Source organism: Balaenoptera borealis, assembly GCF_965194805.1.
Source record: "Balaenoptera borealis genome assembly, chromosome: 16".
Taxonomy (NCBI): domain Eukaryota; kingdom Metazoa; phylum Chordata; class Mammalia; order Artiodactyla; family Balaenopteridae; genus Balaenoptera; species Balaenoptera borealis.
In genome coordinates this window covers 59,805,095-59,823,590 of record NC_138872.1, presented here as the reverse complement: position 1 = coordinate 59,823,590, position 18,496 = coordinate 59,805,095, and the positions used below count along the sequence as shown (strand labels likewise).

At 44.6% G+C, this 18,496-nt stretch overlaps 2 protein-coding genes across 8 annotated transcripts in view; both read left to right on the top strand.

The window, feature by feature from the left end:
• Nucleotides 1-918, top strand: part of ZC3H7A (zinc finger CCCH-type containing 7A) — a 34,653-nt gene extending 33,735 nt beyond the window's left edge. For all 3 annotated transcript variants that reach the window (XM_082359948.1, XM_082359946.1, XM_082359947.1), the window contains one exon: nucleotides 16-918. In XM_082359948.1, the coding sequence (XP_082216074.1) occupies nucleotides 16-205 (190 nt within the window). In that variant the 3' untranslated portion in view covers nucleotides 206-918. The remainder of the gene's footprint in view (nucleotides 1-15) is intronic.
• Nucleotides 919-7,244: 6,326 nt separating this feature from the next.
• The window catches only part of TXNDC11 (thioredoxin domain containing 11), a 64,809-nt gene continuing 53,557 nt past the window's right edge, over nucleotides 7,245-18,496 (top strand). Inside the window, exons 1-3 of one of the 5 annotated variants that reach the window (XM_082359949.1) lie at nucleotides 7,245-7,626; nucleotides 14,993-15,209; nucleotides 18,387-18,484. In XM_082359949.1, the coding sequence (XP_082216075.1) occupies nucleotides 7,379-7,626; nucleotides 14,993-15,209; nucleotides 18,387-18,484 (563 nt within the window). In that variant the 5' untranslated portion in view covers nucleotides 7,245-7,378. Of the gene's footprint in view, nucleotides 7,627-14,992; nucleotides 15,210-18,386; nucleotides 18,485-18,496 lie in introns of those variants that run through there. The other 4 variants (XM_082359951.1, XM_082359953.1, XM_082359950.1 and 1 more) reach the window with 4 other exon arrangements.

Genomic DNA, 18,496 nt, shown 5'->3' with positions numbered 1-18,496 from the left:
GACTTGTCCTAACAGGTATATGAATGGTACCTGCACGGAAGGAAGCAGCTGTAAATTTGCACATGGCAATGCTGAACTTCATGAATGGGAAGAGAGAAGAGATGCCCTAAAGATGAAGCTCAACAAAGCACGAAAAGATCACTTAATTGCCCCCAATGATAATGACTTTGGAAAATATAGTTTTTTGTTTAAAGATTTAAACTAATATGCTGGCTTTTATGTATGTTACCTAATCAGAGCATTGACCAGAAAAATTGAAAGTGTTGTAAGGCACGTAGCAGAGGAGCTGCAGATTTTCTGCTTGTATTGGCGTCTCTCGTCCCTCCTGAGCAGCAACCCACAGTAGGTAGGAAAACGGGCTGTTTGACAGGTTTGGCCAGGCTCTCACGGCATCAAATGGCAAAGCGACCGCTACTGGTTGCCATCTGTTGAACAGACTTTTGGATGAATTGTGTTGGGGAAGAGGATAAGGTTATGTTGAGGACGACTTCTTGAGTTGGTCCTTCAGATAAGAATCATGATGGTGAGAGAGAAACACTGTACTAGGATCAGAACACATGATGGATGAAAATTCTTCACATGTTTTAAGAGGAATGAATTTGTCTAATATAATAAAGTTTGCTACTTATCTGTATGTAGGTTGCTAAAAAGGATTTTCTTAACTCAGATTTTAAGCCAAATAACCATTTAACACTAGTATATGTTAAATGGGGTATTTTTCTGTATTTGTATGTTTCACTATAATAAGGGAACTGAGGATAATGTGCATTGAGAATATTTTGAAAAATAATCAGTTGACTCAAATTTTATTTCTTGGTCTTTTGCTGTTTAAATGATGATTTTGAAAGATTAAACTTGTACTGTTGGTATTGTGTAGTGTATGGACCAATACTGCCCGTAATAAAGATTTTATATACAGATGTCTTTCATTTTTTTGGTGTGGTCCTTGCCAGTTCCTTAAAGAATTGTTAAAACTGGGTACTAGGGCTTCCCTGGTGGCGCAGTGGTTGAGAATCTGCCTGCTAATGCAGGGGACACGGGTTCGAGCCCTGGTCTGGGAAGATCCCACATGCCGCGGAGCAACTAGGCCCGTGAGCAACAACTACTGAGCCTGCGTGTCTGGAGCCTGTGCTCCGCAACAAGAGAGGCCACGATAGTGAGAGGCCCGCGCACCGCGATGAAGAGTGGCCCCCGCTGCCGCAACTAGAGAAAGCCCTCGCACAGAAATGAAGACCCAACACAGCCAAAAATAAAGTAAATTAATTAATTAAAAAAAACCAAAAAAACTGGGTACTAAAATCACAAGGTTAGATTTTTTTTTTTTTTTTTTCTTGGCCGCACCGCTGGGCTTGCGGGATCCCAGTTCCCCGACAACCAGGGATCGAACCTGGGCCCTCAGCAGTGAAAGCGTGGACTCCTACCCACTGGACTGCCAGGGAATTCCCTAGATTTTTTTTTAAAACACTTTCATTTAAGCAATTAATGACAGAAGGCAAATTAGAGAGACATGGCAGCAGCTTTCACTCTGTCCCGCTCTCCTCCGATTCAGATTGCTAAGAGGCTTCTCTTATTGACTGACATGCTAACACCTCTGGGGGCTCTTCTGTGTCTCATTCAGATGAATGCCCAGCAAGGGGACACACAGTCAGCTAAGACGTGGGCTGTGGGATTCCACAGACACAACTGTCTAGCACAGCACCTCCTATAGGGCCGTTTTGGTTGTTGAAAGACCACTGAAGTTGTGGTCAGGACGGGCTTGCAGAGACAAGGAAGGGGCTGAGCTGTCCTGAGACCCAGATCTGCTCCTGACCTGGCGAGCTAGGGAGAAGAGTCATTGTCAGGGTTTGAGGGCCGCCACCTCATGAGGACACTGCCAGTGCAGAGTCCCTGTTGGGGGTGGGAGTCAGAAGGAATGGCTGATGGGCTCGAAAGTCACTTCTTCATGACAACCTTGAGTCAGTGGGGTTTGTGGCAAACAGAAAAGGGTCTTTGTTCAGTGCGAGTCCCGCCTGGGTGGAGGGAGCATGGCTGCAAGTAGAGAGACGAGAGAGAAGCGGTGCCTTCAGCAGAACCAGAGGCTGCAGAGTGAAAGGCAAGCCCGGGGGACTCCTTGAAGACCGCAGGAGACTGGTTTCCCTCCCATGAATGGAAGGCAGTTGGGACCAGTTTTATTTGGCAGGTGCGTTAGGAGTGCATCTTATTTGCCAAATAAATAATCTGTTTCTGTAGAGCAGACTGGCAGTGTTATCATTCTGCTAGGTCTCCTTAGTCTGATGGCCTTCATGATGTTTTTCTTCTCCATCCTTTTATCCTCTCTTTCCAGGGAGAATAGATGTTAAAAAGCTGTCTCTGGTGCTCTGTTTTAGCTTGCAGTTTAACAAGTTGGTTGTCTGAACCTTTGGAATCTAGGCTAGAAACTTAGAAGTTTGACCGGTCAAGACGAAAATTGTTTGTTTTCCACACCCACATCCCCACCTCAAATTCTCTGTGCCTGGGCTTTCTTGCAGTTCTCTGTGCTCTGAACTATCCTTTCAGTAAATTCCATTTCTGCCTAAATCATCCAGTTTTTTGCCTCATTTCGGCTAAGAATCCCCCCTGGCCACAGCCTTGGTCTCAGCATCAGGAAGTCAATGCGAATTATTCCATAGTGAAGTCACACCTCCACCCTAGAAGCGAAGAGGAGAACGAGGTGTGAGGGGGAGAAAAGGGCAAGGAAAAAAAAGTATGAAAGAGCAAAGCCCGAATATTAACAGCAGACAAAACTAATAACTGGCATGTCTACTTGGACATGTTTATCTCCATATCTCCTCCAGGGTGGATTTTTTTCAACATTTAACAAATTGAGATACAATTTTTATAACAAAAGTTTTACCATGTTAAAGTACAAATCCATGGTTTTAGTAGATTCCAAATGTGCTACAATCACCACAATGAATTTTAGTGTATTTCATTACCTAAAACAAAACCAAACCAAACCCACACCCTAGTCTACCCACTCCCCCTGCTTTTCAAGCTGTAGGCAACTGCTCAACTGCATTGAGCCACAACTAATGAGCCTGCGTGCCACAACTACTGAAGCCCGTGTGCCTAGAGCACTGCTCCACAACAAGAGAAGCCACTGCAATGAGCAGCCCGTGCACCGCAACGAAGAGTAGCCCCCACTCGCCGCAACTAGAGAAAGCCCACACGCAGCAACAAAGACCCAACACAACCAAAAATTAAAAAAAAACAAGCATTAGATGTTTTATACATATATATGCTATATATATGTATATATACGTACAATGGAATATTAACTCAGCCATAAAAAAGAATGAAATATTTCCATTTGCAGCAACATGGATGGGGCACAGGATATTACGCTTAGAGAACTAAGTCAGAGAAATATACTATATAATATCCATTATATGTGGAACCTAAAAAAATAATACAAATGAATCTATATACAAAACAGAAACAGACAGACACAGAAAAACTTACGGTTATCAAGGGAGAGAGGGAGGGAGGGAAGGAACAATTAGGAGTATGGGATCAACAGATACAAACTACATAAAATAGATAAGCAACAAGGATTTACTATACCTTGTATATAGCACAGGGAATTACCCAATATCTTGTAATAACCTATAATGGAACATAATCTGCAAAAAACCACTATGCTGTACGCCTGAAACTAACACAATATTGTAAATCAACTGTACTTCAACTTTTAAAAAATTTAGTTGAAACTACAGAATGTAAAATATGGGTTTTCTTGTGTAAGAAACACTGACAATACCAAACCAGAGACTCAGATTTAAGGAAACTGGTGAGTGACTTCCCTGATGGCACAGTGGTTAAGAATCCACCTGCCAATACAGAGGACATGGGTTCAAGCCCCGGTCCGGGAAGATGCCGCATACCGCGGAGCAATTAAGCCCGTGTGCCACAACTACTGAGCCTGCACTCTAGAGCCCGTGCTCCGCAAGAAGAGAAGCCACCGCAATGAGAAACCCACGCACCGCAACGAAGGGTAGTCCCCGCTCGCCGCAACTAGAGAAAGCCCACACGCGGCAACAAACACCCAACGCAGCCAAAACTAATAAATAAATAAATAAATAAATTTATATCTCTAAAAAAAGGAAACTGCTGAAAGGACAAAGTAGAATAAAATATTTGAAGCAAGTGATACTGAGTTACCATAGTAACTCACTTTTAAAAATAACCAAATTTGGCTTAGAAACAATAGTAATGAGACAGTTAAGAAGACAGAATTACAAAATTTGGAGCAGGGGAAAAATGATTATTAGCACACGAAAGAAAAAAAAAAAAAGAGCTCTGATTAAGAAAAAAATTTACAAGCATTATTTCTCTCCGATTCTAAGAAAAGGATTAATACCTGGGAGAAATATATGTAATCTTCCCCCTGCCCCCTACTCAAATGCCACCACCTTGACCATGGTATAAAAAGTGGCCATGAAAGCTCAGATACTGGTTGATGTGGACTAGTTAGGGCTGACGTAGCCTTGAAGAGCAGTGCCACCTGACCCAGATGGCCTGGTGTAATCTGAAATGAATTTATCACCGTTTCAGGAGAACATCTAGGGCCAGAGCAGCAGCCAGATGTCTAGAAAGAGAATAGTAAAGGAAACATCCTTTTATTGATCCAGGGTGGTTTCCTGGCCTGTAAGACGCCGCCCTGCATTGCCATAAGATATTGTGGGTCTCATGAGATAACCCACAGGCAGCAAAAGTACTTTGAACCTTATAAAGGCCTGTGCAAACAACAGGTGTCTTATGGAAGAGTAGTGTGGATTCTGTTCTAGCAACCTACAGTGAATGGGTACCGGTGACTTTGGACCATATTTGTTTTTGTTAGTAATATACTATGTAACTCAAATCTACACAAAGAAATCAAGAGAACTAGAAACGGTAAATAAGGTTAATATTTTTTTAAAAACTAGAAATACATTTTTTCTCTTCTAGCTTCTTCCAATAAGATTATATAAAACAATAAGGTAACACTATATTATTCAGTTTGTAGTAGATTAAAAAAAGAGTAATAATAGCATAAAAAAGGGAGGAGGAAACGGAGCTGTACTGGAGCAGTTTCCGTATCTTACTGGAATTAAGTTAGTATAAATCTGAAGTAACTAAAAAAAAAAAAAGTTTTAAATCATTAAAGGAATTAATAATGTTTTAGAAAAGATCCACTTAATACAAAAGAAGGAAATAAAGAACAAAGAGATGTAGAAACCAAAGAGCAAAATGGCAGGTGAATATGAGCTACCATGTTGGGCCTCCGCGGTTAACACACTTAATGCTCTGGGTCACCTACGAAGGTGACCATTCGTAGCACATTTTACATCCCTGGAAAATCTGCACCGGGGTCATGCGGCTGGCTTGCGGCACAGGTAGGGTCTCATCTTCTGGTTTTTTGTTTTTTTTGCCTGGCATCATACTGCCTTAGTTCCCTCCGAGTTTTATCTGCCTGGTTTGTAGTTACTGACAAAGGAAGTCGAGTCTAGATCTGTGGCCCCAGCAATTTGGTAATTATGGACATTTTCTTAGCTCCAGGTACACTTGTCCCAGGGAAACAATCCCTTCCTGTCACTCTCAACTCACATTTCATCCTTCTCCGACTTGTTTTTAATCACAAAAACTTATTTAGAGAGACTTACCTGGTGGCGCAGTGGTTAAGACTCCGCCTGCCACTGCAGGGGACACGGGTTCGAGTCCTGATCCAGGAAGATCCCACATGCCGCAAAGCAACTAAGCCCGTGCGCCACAACTACTGAGCCTGCAAGCCACAACTACTGAGCCCGTGTACCACAACTACTTAAGCCCGCATGCCCAAATCCCATGCTCTGCAACAAGAAGCCACTGCAATGAGAAGCCCGCGCACCACAACGAAGAGTAGCCCCCACTCGCCAGAACTAGAGAAAGCCCGCGCAGCAACAAAGACTCAACGCGGCCAAAAATAATTAAAAAAAAAAAACTTACTTAGTAAGGACCTAACATTTAGAGTCACAGAGGATTTAGAGTCAACAGTGTGTCGCTGGAGCGGCTTGTTAACCAAATTGCCCTTAAGCCTGAATTCCTCACCTACTAGCTTTGTGGCCGCAGTCACGTGGCTTTTCCAAGCCTCGGTTTTCCCACCTGTGAAGTGAGTACAGGCTGTACAGACCCTCCTCCCAGGGGTGTGATGTAGGGACATGGTGCTCAGGCGCACAGCACTTCACTGGTGCAGGAAATGGACACTGGGAGACGACAGTCACTAAAATTTATTGAGTACTCACTATCGGCCCGGCAGTTTCCATCAATGACCTCACTTAATTTTCAAAGCAGGGCTTCCCTGGTGGCGCAGTGGTTATGAATTCGCCTGCCAATGCAGGGGACACGGGTTTGAGCCCTGGTCCAGGAAGATCCCTCATGCCGCGGAGCAACTGAGCCCATGTGCCACAACTACTGAGTCTGCACGCTAGAGCCCACGAGCCACAACTACTGAGCCCGTGTGCCACAAGTACTGAAGCCCGCACACCTAGATAGAGCCCGTGCTCCGCAATGAGAATCCACTGTAATAAGCCCACGCACTGCAACAAAGAGTAGCCTCCGCTTGCCGCAACTAGAGAAAGCCTGTGCACAGTAACGAAGACCCAACACAGCTACAATAAAATAAATTTATATAAAACAAAATCCTCAAAGCAGCTCTGTGAGGGTGGTACTGATATCACCCCCATTTTACAGATGTGTAAACCGAGGCCGTGACCTCTCCCGCCTCACTCCTGGATCCGCGGGCACTTCTCGCCTCTGTACGTGTTTTCCTTTCATTAAGCGGGGACAATAAATGGCACCTACATCCTCCGGAGCCTGTAGTGATATTAGCAGACACGACTGCTGTCATTATCACGGCTCTTTAAACTCAAGGAGCCAAGCGCGGACTCCCTGGAGCCCAGAGCTGCTGAGGTCTGCGCTGGCTGGATGCCGGGATAGGAGTCGCCGGACGCTAGGCGCCGGCGCCTGCGCAGACTCAGTGGACTGGGTACCATCTCGCGCATGTGGCTATGGCGGCTTCGGCGCATACGTCAGGGACGGGGGCGGGGCCTGTGGGACTACGCCGTGGCTGCCCCGCAGCCAGCGGGGAACGGGTCCGCGCAGACTCCGTAAGCGAGGGGGCGTGGCTCTCTGGGGGCGGGACTGATGGGTGGTGTCCACGCAGCCTCTCGGGTGGGGGCGGAGCCCCTGCGCGTGGGCGGGCGCCGCGGCTGCGGCGGGGCTGACGTGGACCGTCCGGGTTAGCTGGCTCGGCGAGTTGCGGGATTGGGGAGCGACGGGCCGGGCCGGGCCTCCGGGCCCTTGGCGGCGGCGGCGGTATAAAGCCGGCGACGGGGAGCATGTAATGTCGGAATGCGGAGGCCGCGGCGGCGGCGGCGGCAGCAGCAGCGACGACGCCGAGGACGAGGGTGGCGGTGGCGGCGGCCCCGCGGGCTCCGGCTCCCTCAGCCCGGCCCCGGCTGCTTCCTCGGAGGGCCGGCTCCGCCGCGGGTTGCGCGGCGCCTCCCTCATGGCGCGCCGGCGGCCCGAGCTGCTCTGCGGGGCCGTGGCGCTCGGCTGCGCGCTGCTCCTCGCACTCAAGTTCACCTGCAGGTGAGGCGGCCCGCACCCCGGGCCCGGCGCCCCCTCGGCCCGGCGGGCGGCGCGTAGCCGGCTTGGGCCTCGGGGTCGAGGGTCGTAGCGGCCTCCCGGGAAGTCGGGCCTGACTTTGCCTGGAGCGATGGACTTGACCCTCCTCCAGCATGCGGCCATGCCCGCCGCGTTCCCTTCTCTCCGGCCAGCGAGCCATAAGGCGAGGTTTTGGGGTGCTGCCCGGCGCCCCTTCCTCCCATTTTAATACCGAGGAAGGCGGGCCAGGTTTCGAGCTGCTTGTCAGCTGTTGGGGTTTCTTGAGGGTGCACCTGTCACTTCTGCCCAGGCTGCAGGACCCTCATTTATCACCCATTTTATTTCCCTTATGCCTAGGCTAGGCGTAGACAACCTTTAGCGTCCCACATGTTGAGAATTCATGCACTCATCGATATAGCGATTATTATCCGCACCTGCTGTGTGCGGAGCGCTCATCCAGGTGAGCGATGAAGATAAAAAGTCCCTGTTCTCCATTCCAGGGGGTGGTACAGACAGTAAATAAGAAAACTTAATATAATTTTAAAGAGCTTCAGTAAGTGCTGTGCGGGGAATAGAAGCGAAGAGGGTGGGGCAGAAAGGCCTTCCTAAGGGAGCTAGATAGGAAACGCACCCACGAAGGGGAAGGAGCCAGCATTGGGGAGATCTGGGGGAAGCGTCCAGGGGAGAGGAAGGAGCAAGTGCAAAGGTCCTTTGACCTGAGGCTGGACAAGGCTGCTGTTTTCCTGGAACTGGAAGGAAGGCCTGAGTAGACTGGAGTGTAGTGAACAGGAAGAGTGAGAGTTAATGTCTCTCTTCGGGAAAGGACACAAATAGAAAATTTACTTTAAATTTCAGGAGTGCTTTCGGGCTCCCAAATCCACAGTGTATCTCCTGGGACTCCAATATATAAATCTGTGGTGCCACTGACTGGCATATTGGCCACGAGGAAGATTTCAACTTGGAACATTATTATTGAGTCTGTTAAGGACAATATGTGGGCCCTGTTGTCAAAGAGATGTCAAAGGATTGGGGATTGTAGTGGAAAGAACAAATTATAATAACTATCATTGAGCATTTGCTATGTGACAGGTGCTATACTACCAGCGGGGTTTCTCAGCCTTGGTACTGTTGATATCTTGGGTCAGATAATCCTTGTTGTGGCGGGCTGTCCTGTACATTATGGGATGTTTAGCGGCATCCCTGGCCTCCACCTACTACATGCCAGTACCTACTACCTGCTCCTACCCCTCCACCCCAGTGTGACAACCACAAGTGTCTCCAGACAGTACCAAATGCCCTCTGGGGAACAGAATCGCCTGTTCGAGAACTGCAGATTACATGAATGCATTCATTCACTTAACACGTGATCTGAGAGCCTAGTGTGGATCACTTAAGTCTCAATCCAGTGAAGTCTGGATATACATACTCTTACCCTTCCAATTTACACACGAAGGAGTGGAGCTTTGGTCATGATGCAAAACTTGCCCCAAATCACATCCGCCTAATAAGTGGCTGAACTGGAATTTGAATCCTTTATTGTCAGGAATTAGTCTCTTTACCTTGTTCTTTATCACGTCCTGTACAAGGAAATTAGACAAAGTATTTTACAAGGTAGAATATTGCAAGGTGGTATTTGGATTCAGATTAGGAGGAGAGGTTTTCTCTCCTGCAAGGGTTGGGGGGCTTACTTGCATCACTTTGTCCATCTATAGTAAAAACCTGCAGTGTTTGCTCTGAGAGAACAGGGCTTAATAGATACGAAAGTGCTTTGAGATTTTCAGGAAGATGGAAGAGTGTAAATCCAATTACTAGAGCAGACTGAGCAAGGTCCCCACGTACTTCAGGCAAGGAGAGTGAACCAGTGAACAGGCTGCTTGCCTGTCCAGCTTCTTTGTGTGCCACTGGCAAATTTCACAGTCTTTTAATAGACTCAGGTTGATTTTTTTAGAGTTTCCTTTGATGGAATGGTGTCATGTTACTACTTTACCGCTCTACAACTGACTCTAACATTTCTGCTACTCTTTTCCTATTTTACTTTTAAGATCTTTGTGTTAATGAGGACAGAGGCTTAAAGGAGAGTAGAATTTTTTTTAAATTAATTTTTATTAATAGCTCCAGGCCTGAAATAGGTGACAGCCCTCTTCACTGTCTTGTTGCTTAGCTGAGTTCAAATCAGATAGCATTAAGAAAAGGTTGATTTGGGGTTGAAACACTACGAATAACTGTGCATTTCTGGGCACCTAAATCTCTATCCTACCTGCTTTTCTATGCATTGAATCTCCATGACTTCATCCTCGCTTTCCTTTTACCCTGATTTGTGCGTGTGTTTTTTTGTGGGGAAAAAAATTGTGTGTTTGTGTGTTTGTCTCTATTATCTCTATATGTATTTTGCTTTGTATATTCATTTTGCTGTATTTCGTTTTGTAAGCTCAAAGCTGCTTCAGCTCCTTTGGGAGGAAGTGTAGAGTATGAGTCTCATACAAAAATTGGGAGTTGCAACAGGCCTTCCTTGTTTGCAACCAACTCTTGAGTTTTTGGTGCCTGAGGTTTACACTTCAAGGCTGCAGGAAATCTTTGATCTAGGTATAGTTTCTCAAAAACGAGAGCGAATTTAGGAGTTAAATGGAAACTCGTGAATGTTGCTGTCGGGGCAGAGGCGTATGTTCCTCTGCCCTGGTTAATGTTTGCTTTTTGGCGGGCGGAGGGTTTGTCTGGCTCGTTTACTTGAGGAGCTGCTCTGAACATGCAGCGCAACAGTGCTAAGTTGATGATTATCCTCTGACTGTCACAGACCTACGTTTCCCCTCAGATTGCGTATTTAACTTCTAAGACGAAATTTGAATAGTAGAAAAATAATACCTCCAAAGAGGAGCATTTTGGACTTGCTGAGAAATGTGTCACTTATTTGCTGCAAGACCTCCCTCCCATCTGCATGACTGTCTTTTTTTTTTTTTTTTTCTTGTTGAAAGATGTTTATTCAGTGTCATAACTCAGGAATAAGATGCAATCAAATAGAGGTATCAAACTATGACTTGGCTCATGGTTGCCATTTACTTTTTTTTTTTTTTAATCTCTTTTTTTTAACATCTTTATTGGAGTATAATTGCTTTATGACGGTGTGTTAGTTTCTGCTTTATAACAAAGTGAATCAGTTATACATATACATATGTTCCCATATCTCTTCCCTCTTGCATCTCTCTCCCTCCCACCCTCCCTATCCCACCCCTCTAGGTGGTCACAAAGCACCGAGCTGATCTCCCTGTGCTATGTGGCTGCTTCCCACTAGCTATCTATTTTACGTTTGGTAGTGTATATATGTCCATGCCACTCTCACTTTGTCACAGCTTACCCTTCCCCCTCCCCTTATCCTCAAGTCCATTCTCTAGTAGGTCTGTGTCTTTATTCCCGTCTTAATGACTGTCTTCTTGTCACTCAGGTCTTAGCTTAAAAGATACCACCCTGCCCACCACCCCATCGAGGAGCTTCCAGGTCTCCTGTCTCATCACTGTGTTAAATTCTCCACAGAACATGATCATTTTGTGTGGTTTTATGTTTGTTTACACGTTTGGTTGTTTGCCTGTCTCCCTCCCTGAGAAAAGAAGCCCCTTGAGAACATGTGCTCCCTCCTATAGCCTTGGTTCCTGTAGAGCAGTGCCTGAAGCACAGTAGCATTTGCTTACTGAACTTTTTTTTTTTTTTGAATTATTGTGTAAGTGACTGTTTTTCAGATTATGAAGATATTTTACATAGACAGACCTCCCTGATTGCAGAGTTAAAATGTTAGTGTGAGTGCATAAATAGGAGAGTTGCATTTAATAGCAACCTTTAACGGCATTACTTTATGATGTTAATAATTTTTGGTTAAAATGGGGAAGCAATATATTTAAAACTGTCTTAACTCAGGAAGCTGACACCTTCTAGATGTAGAGAAGGGGGTGGACTCTTTTCCTCAAACTAAGTGACTCAAGGCTCTTAGAGTAGCTTAGGTCTTGGGTATTTGTGTGATTTCTCTTTTGATCCTAAATATCTGGCTGTCTGCTGCGTATCTCAGAGCTAGCAGCACATTCCTTCCTGTTCCTCCTTCTTTCTACTTTGCTGTATTCTGAGAAACCAGATTATCGAGTTCATTTGCACACGTATAAAGTTAGAACACAATTAGGTGTTCCTTAGAATCACCCCTAGTAAGGCAAACGGACCTTCTGACGCTTTTTTTAATAAATAAATGTATTTATTTATTTACTTATTTTTGGCTGCGTTGGGTCTGTGTTGCTGCGCGTGGGCTTTCTCTAGTTGTGGCGAGCGGGGGCTACTCTTCTTTGAGGTGTGGTGGCTTCTCTTGTTGCGGAGCACGTGCTCTAGGTGGGCGGGCTTCAGTAGTTGTGGCACGCGGGCTCAGTAGTTGTGGCTCGCAGACTCCAGAGCGCAGGCTCAGTAGTTGTGGCACACGGGCTTAGTTGCTCCATGGCATGTGGGATCTTCCCGGACCAGGGCTCAAACCCATGTCCCCTGCATTGGCAGGCGGGTTCTTAACCACTGCACCACCAGGGAAGTCTCTGACATTTTGATTCTTTCAGATTGTTCTTAATAATATAATATACGTCTGTATGGATTTATGTTTAATTTGCTTTCACATAGGTTCAGGTAAGGTGTAGGGTAGGTTTGTTCATTTCACAAATTACTGAACTTCAGAGTACTGGGAACTGCTAAACAGTGAGGATATAACAGTGAAAAAGAGAGCCAGGATCCTTGCCCTCATGGAGTTAATAAACAGGTAAAATAAGTAAGTTACAGATTATGGTGAGGGCTATGAAAGCAACTTCTCAACGGGAAGCTGAGATAAAAAAAATTTGAGAGCCGCCTGCTTGTGGTAGACTCATCAGAGCAATCCTCACCAAGGAGGTGACACACCAGCAAAGCTTTTTGCTTATCAACTTCATTGTAGTATAATTTACGTTCAGTAAAATTCACACATTTTACATGTATAGGTCCATGACTTTTGGCAAATGTAACCATCTCCATTCTCTTAGTCAAGATATAGAACATTTCCTTGTCCCCAGAAAATTTCCTCAGTACCCCTCTGCAGTTAGCCTTCCTGCTCCACTCCCAGCTCTAGACAACCACTGATGTGATTCATTTCGTTATAGATTGGTTTTGCCTGTTTTGGAATTTCATATAAATGCACTCATACGTATTCTTTAGTGTCTGCCTTCTTTCATTCAGTATAATTATTTTGAAACTCATCCAGTTATAGTGTGTATCAGTTCTTTTTTTTTATTGCTGAGTAGCATTTAATTGTAAGAATACACCCCAGTTTATTTATCCTTTCACCTAGTGAGTTACTACAGCTTTTTTATGCTTACTATTTATGTGGTTTATTTTTTCCCATCCTTATGTCTTTATGTTCAGAATGCTTTTAGATGGCATATGGTTGGGTTTTGCTTCATTATCCAGCCTGGCAATCTCTTCCTCTTAATTGGGTGGTTTAGTCCTTTCATATTTAATGTAATTATTGATATGGTTGGGTTTATGTCTACCTTCTGGCTATTTGTTTTCCATTCGTACCTTCTGGTTTTTGTTCCTTTCTTGGTCCTTTTCTGCTTTCTTCCCCCCCCCCCCCCCCGCCACCCCACCGCACCATGGGGCCTGCGGGATCTTAGTCCCCCAACCAGGGACTGAACCCAGGCCCTCGGCAGTGAAAGCAGAGTCCCAACCACTGGACTGCCAGGGAATTACCTCTTTTGGGTTAATTGAATATTTTCTAGGGTTCCATTTTTATTTCCTCTATTGGTTTCTTAGCTAAGCTGCTATAATGGTTTTATACTATTTTAATGCAGATACGTGGACAGCTCAAGGCATTTACTAGGATTCTTTAACTTGGTGGGGTGCAGCTTGAACCGAGACCTTTTTGTCTTGATGGGGAAATAGTGGCAGCTCTGTGACTTCTGACTACTTGTTTAGTTTTATTTTCTTTCTCCTCCTGACCTTCTGGGAATCTCAAATACGTACTTAGGAAACCTGTTTTCCTGTAAAATGGGCTGTTGCTTTGTTATTCATCTTTATTAACCTTCGGATCATGACATATATCTGGAGAAATCTACATTATTATTTAATTATTACTTTTGCCTGAGTGCCCTGGATAACTACAGGCCAACTCCAGCCAATAAACTAAACATGAGTTGATTGTAAGCATTTCCCATGCCTATTAGTGGTGCCACATGTGCTCCCTCCCCTTAATTCTGGGTGACTCACTGGTGGCTCTGAAACCCTGGAGATCATTGGCTTTTGTGGAGAGCAAGGCTGCGGAGAGATGAGGATGGAGTCTTTTGGGTGGGGGAGGAAAGGATCTGGATTATTCAGAGACACCATTCTCAACTCATCCTGGTGGTCTAGTGGTTAGGATTTGGCGCTCTCTCAAAGACACCCTTCTCTTCTGCTCTCCACTGCCCTCCCACCCCATACCTGGGCAGACATTGTTAAGAATCATTTTTGTGGACTTCCCTGGTGGCTCAGTGGTTAAGAATCCGCCTGCCAATGCAGGGGACACTGGTTCAAGCCCTGGTCCGGGAAGATCCCACATGCCGCGGAGCAACTAAGCCCATGTGCCACAACTGCTGAGCCTGCAAGCCACACTACTGAGCCTGTGTGCCACAACTACTGAAACCCATGCGCCTAGAGCCCTTGCTCCGCAACAAGAGAAGCCACCGCAATGAGAAGCCCGTGCACAGCAAAGAAGAGTAGCCCTGCTCGCCGCCACTAGAGAAAGCCCGCGCACAACAACGAAGACCCAACACAGCCAAAAATAAATAAATAAAATAAATTTTAAAAAAATCGTTTTTGTTATTTATTTATTTATGTTTTTAAATTTTTGGCTGCGTTGGGTCATCGTTGTGTGCGGGCTTTCTCTGGTGGCGGCAAGCGGGGGCTACTCTTCGTTGTGGTGCGCAGGCTTCTCATTGCTGTGGTTTCTCTTGTTGCAGAGCACGAGCTCTAGGTGCGCGGGCTCTAGAGTGCAGGCTGAGTAGTTGTGGTGCACGGGCTTAGTTGCTCCGAGGCATGGTATCATCCCGGTCCAGGGATCAAATGCGTGTCCCCTGCACTGGCAGGCAGATTCTTAACCACCGCGCCACTGGGGAAGTCCAAGAATCGTTTTAACATGTTATTCATGTCTTGCATTCTCTCAGCCAAATGTTGCCTTAACTTAGCACAAAATATTACTTTTATACTCCAGGACAGTGTTTTGGGAACTCCATTTTCTTTTTCGAAAGAAGACTTTTAAGCTTCATTTTTCTTCCACACAGAGCTGTTGTTAGAAGAAGATCAACAATCTTGTTTGTGTTTGCTCTTTTTCTAGTCGAGCGAAAGATGTGATAATTCCAGCAAAGCCACCTGTCAGCTTTTTCTCCTCGAGGTCTCCGGTTCTTGACCTCTTCCAGGGGCAGCTGGACTACGCAGAGCACATTCGCCAGGATTCGGAGGTGGTGCTCCTGTTCTTCTACGCTCCGTGGTGTGGGCAGTCCATCGCCGCCAGGGCAGAAATTGAACAAGTAGCGAGTCAGCTTTCAGACCAGGTAATGCTGACCTTCAGCCTGAGAATCAAACAACCGTCAGTTCCTGTGCAGGGCTGGTTATCCCCATAGAGACACCTTACCCAGATGGCTGATTTTGCCAGGGTGAAGGCCAGGAGCCTTACTTCGTAAATTGTAAAGCCTTCTATAAAGAAATAGAATTTCTGACTGTGATGGTCATAGTTGGTCAGAGGCAGGAGAGGGAGGAGATTCTGCAATTCCTTGTGATGCAGGCCAGTGCTTATCTCAGGGTGCCATGCTGTTTGGCTTCGGTGGGAAGACTGAAAATCCTCATTGAATATACATTTGATATTTGCTGATTAGTTATTTTATGTAAGAGAAATTTATGTATCATGAGTACAGTGTAACTATGCAGACCTTTTAAATCCCGGGACCAGAACTATGTTCAACAGATATTTAATGAATGCCACCTTTGTGTTAGATAAGAGGGATATATAGGCAATGGATATATATGCCTTCTGTCTGGCAGTGGTTTTAAATCCAGTGGATCCCCGTTGTCCTTATGTATGTATTTTATGATGTCCCTTTTTCTGTCCTCAAAAGGAATTCATAGATGATAAAACTTCCCTGTACGTATAATTTCAAAATAGCCAATCTAATGTGCTAATTGAAACATAAAGATGGCGGAAAAAGAAAAGTGGTGTATAATTAAATCACATGTTGTTTCAGTATGTAAGTGCTGTACCTTTATGTAGAACCACTGTGAATGGGACAGTTACAAATGCAGGCCCATAAAAGTAGGATGTGTTGACAACTTAGGTGCCATGAGGGCATTGCTCTCAGTGATTTGATTTTTCTAAATGGTGAACAGCTCTTGGTAAAGTTCTGAACCAAACAAAGTACTTTCTGCCTTCAATTAAAAAGAAGTTGCCTTCCAAGAAATTCAGTGAACACAAAAGCCATGCTTTGGATTCACATATAAAATGGAGTTAGGTTCTGAGCTTGAATAATAACAAACAGGTTTCCTTCAACATTAGTATTTGGCAGGACATTTAAAACTGCTCTGGGTGATGCGGATGACTATTCCCTGTGCAGAGCACTTTTGAACATTGCAGGATATGTACCACAGCCTCTGCCCACTACATGCCCTATAGCTCCTCCCAGTCATTGCAACCGGCAGAAAAGCATCCCACAGGTTCTAAGAGGCTGCTGCTGACACCCACTGATCTGGGGTAACTTGTGGTGCAGCTGAGTTCCAGAAGTTCATTTGGAACTCTCAGTTGGTTTTTCTTAGAAACAATGTTATAAAAGGTGGCTAGGCTTCCTGCCCAGCCTGGCAAAGCCTTTTTAACTGTTTTATATCCCTGAATGTGTAGTACCAAGTAGTATTTAAATAGAACTCTTCATTCCCTATAACATTGATTCTGAGGGGGTTGTGATTTTGTGTTCCAGCTTTGGACCCATGGAATTGATCTATTCCTTGTCTTCCCTTTACCCCCCTCTCTCACCCCCCTTAAAAATGGCTGATAGTAACCAATCCGGCACTTACAGGGAGGAAAGGACTCTAAGGGAGCACTGGGAGGCAAGCTTAAAGGAAGTCACCACTTTGTCAGTCATTCCCCAAGTTTTCTGAATTCAGAGAACTTGTGGGGAAAAAGGGGAGAATCTGTTGTATTTTAGGGTAAGTGTCAATTACTTGTTATCTTACTGTCAGCCTAGGGAATATGTCCTTCAGAGTGACTGTAGGGATGGTGTGCTGGTGTGCAGGCCCATGCTGTTCCTCAGGACAGCCCTGCAAGCTGATGCTGGTAGCCTTGTTCCTCTGAAGCAGGACCTCAGGTTTAGAGGGCAGAGAGGTTTGTTAAAGGTCACGGGACAAGTGGTAGAGGTTACAGTGCCGTCCACAACCGATGGGCTCTGCTTTTTTCAAAAAATTTTTTCAGCTTCTTCTAAATTGAGGGCTTATTGTTCTATGTTCTCAATAGGGAAAAGGACTGGGTTTATTTTTGGAAACAGGCAAAAATTTTTTGCGCCACATTACTTAATAAAATTAGCATACATGGTAGATTGTGCCCTATTTTTGAGATGTCAACCTTAGTAAAGATATTGTTGCTCTTCTTTCTAATAGATAGACTATAAAAGGAGCTCTTGAGAGTTTCCACTAAGTTTTGAGCAACATTGCTATCTAAATATAAGGCATCTGAAAGTGACTTTTAATTTGTAGTCTTCATATGTTTTCAATATTTTATTATAAAAATTTTAAAATACATAGCAAAGGTGACATATACCTGCCACTTAAATTCTATCACCATTTTATTACACTTGTTTTATCATGTGTTTATTCATCTTACCATCCCTCTAATCAGTGGTTCCCCACTAGAGGCAGTTTTGTCTCTCAGGGAACCTTTGGGACTGTGGAGAGGTCTTTGGTTGTCACCACTCGAGGGGGATGCTACTGGCATCTAATGGGTAGAAGCCAGGGATCCTACACCATGCTGCATCCAGTGTGTGGGACAGCCTCCCCTCCCCCAACCCCCAACAAAAATAAACATCACATCAGCAAAAAACCCTGTAACAATTCAAGCCCAAAATGTCAGTAGTAGCAAAGGTGAGACACTCTGCTACAATCTAACTGTTAATCCATCTTATTTTGGGTACATTTCAAAGTAAATTGTGGACATTGGGATACTCCTCCTTAAATACTTTAGCATTTACCTATAAATACATACTTAATCCATATTTTGCTATCTAATGGTACATTTTAGAGCATAGCTCTAGTCATCTATTATCTTTATTAGTTTTTAATATAGTTATTAAAAATGGTCCTTTGAAATTTGTGATATTTCATCTGTAGGTAAGATTGTTTTCCTTCTCAGATGCTCAGTTTGACTAACAAAAGACACATCCTACTACTGAGTTTTAGTGTAATCATGCTTAGAAAAAGTTTGTTGGTGTCACTCACTTCAGAATTTGAAGCAAATCATTCTCCTCTTGGGCCAGACTCCAAAATATTCGGAGTCCTAGCTGGACACTGTGGACAGGTGTCTTTCTTTGTCCTTGTCGTGGTAAATGATGACATTCTTTGAACACTCAAAACAATTTTTTTTAATACTTTCTGTTTCAGAGAGGAATTGTTCCATTTCTATAATTTTATCTTTTAAATCTTGGCAATTTTTCAGTTGCTATTTATAGTCATTTGAAACCTTCTTTGACTTGCAGGTGTTGTTTGTCGCAGTTAACTGTTGGTGGAATCAGGGGAAATGCAGAAAACAGAAACACTTCTTTTATTTTCCTGTAATATATCTGTATCATCGGAGGTAAGAACTTTC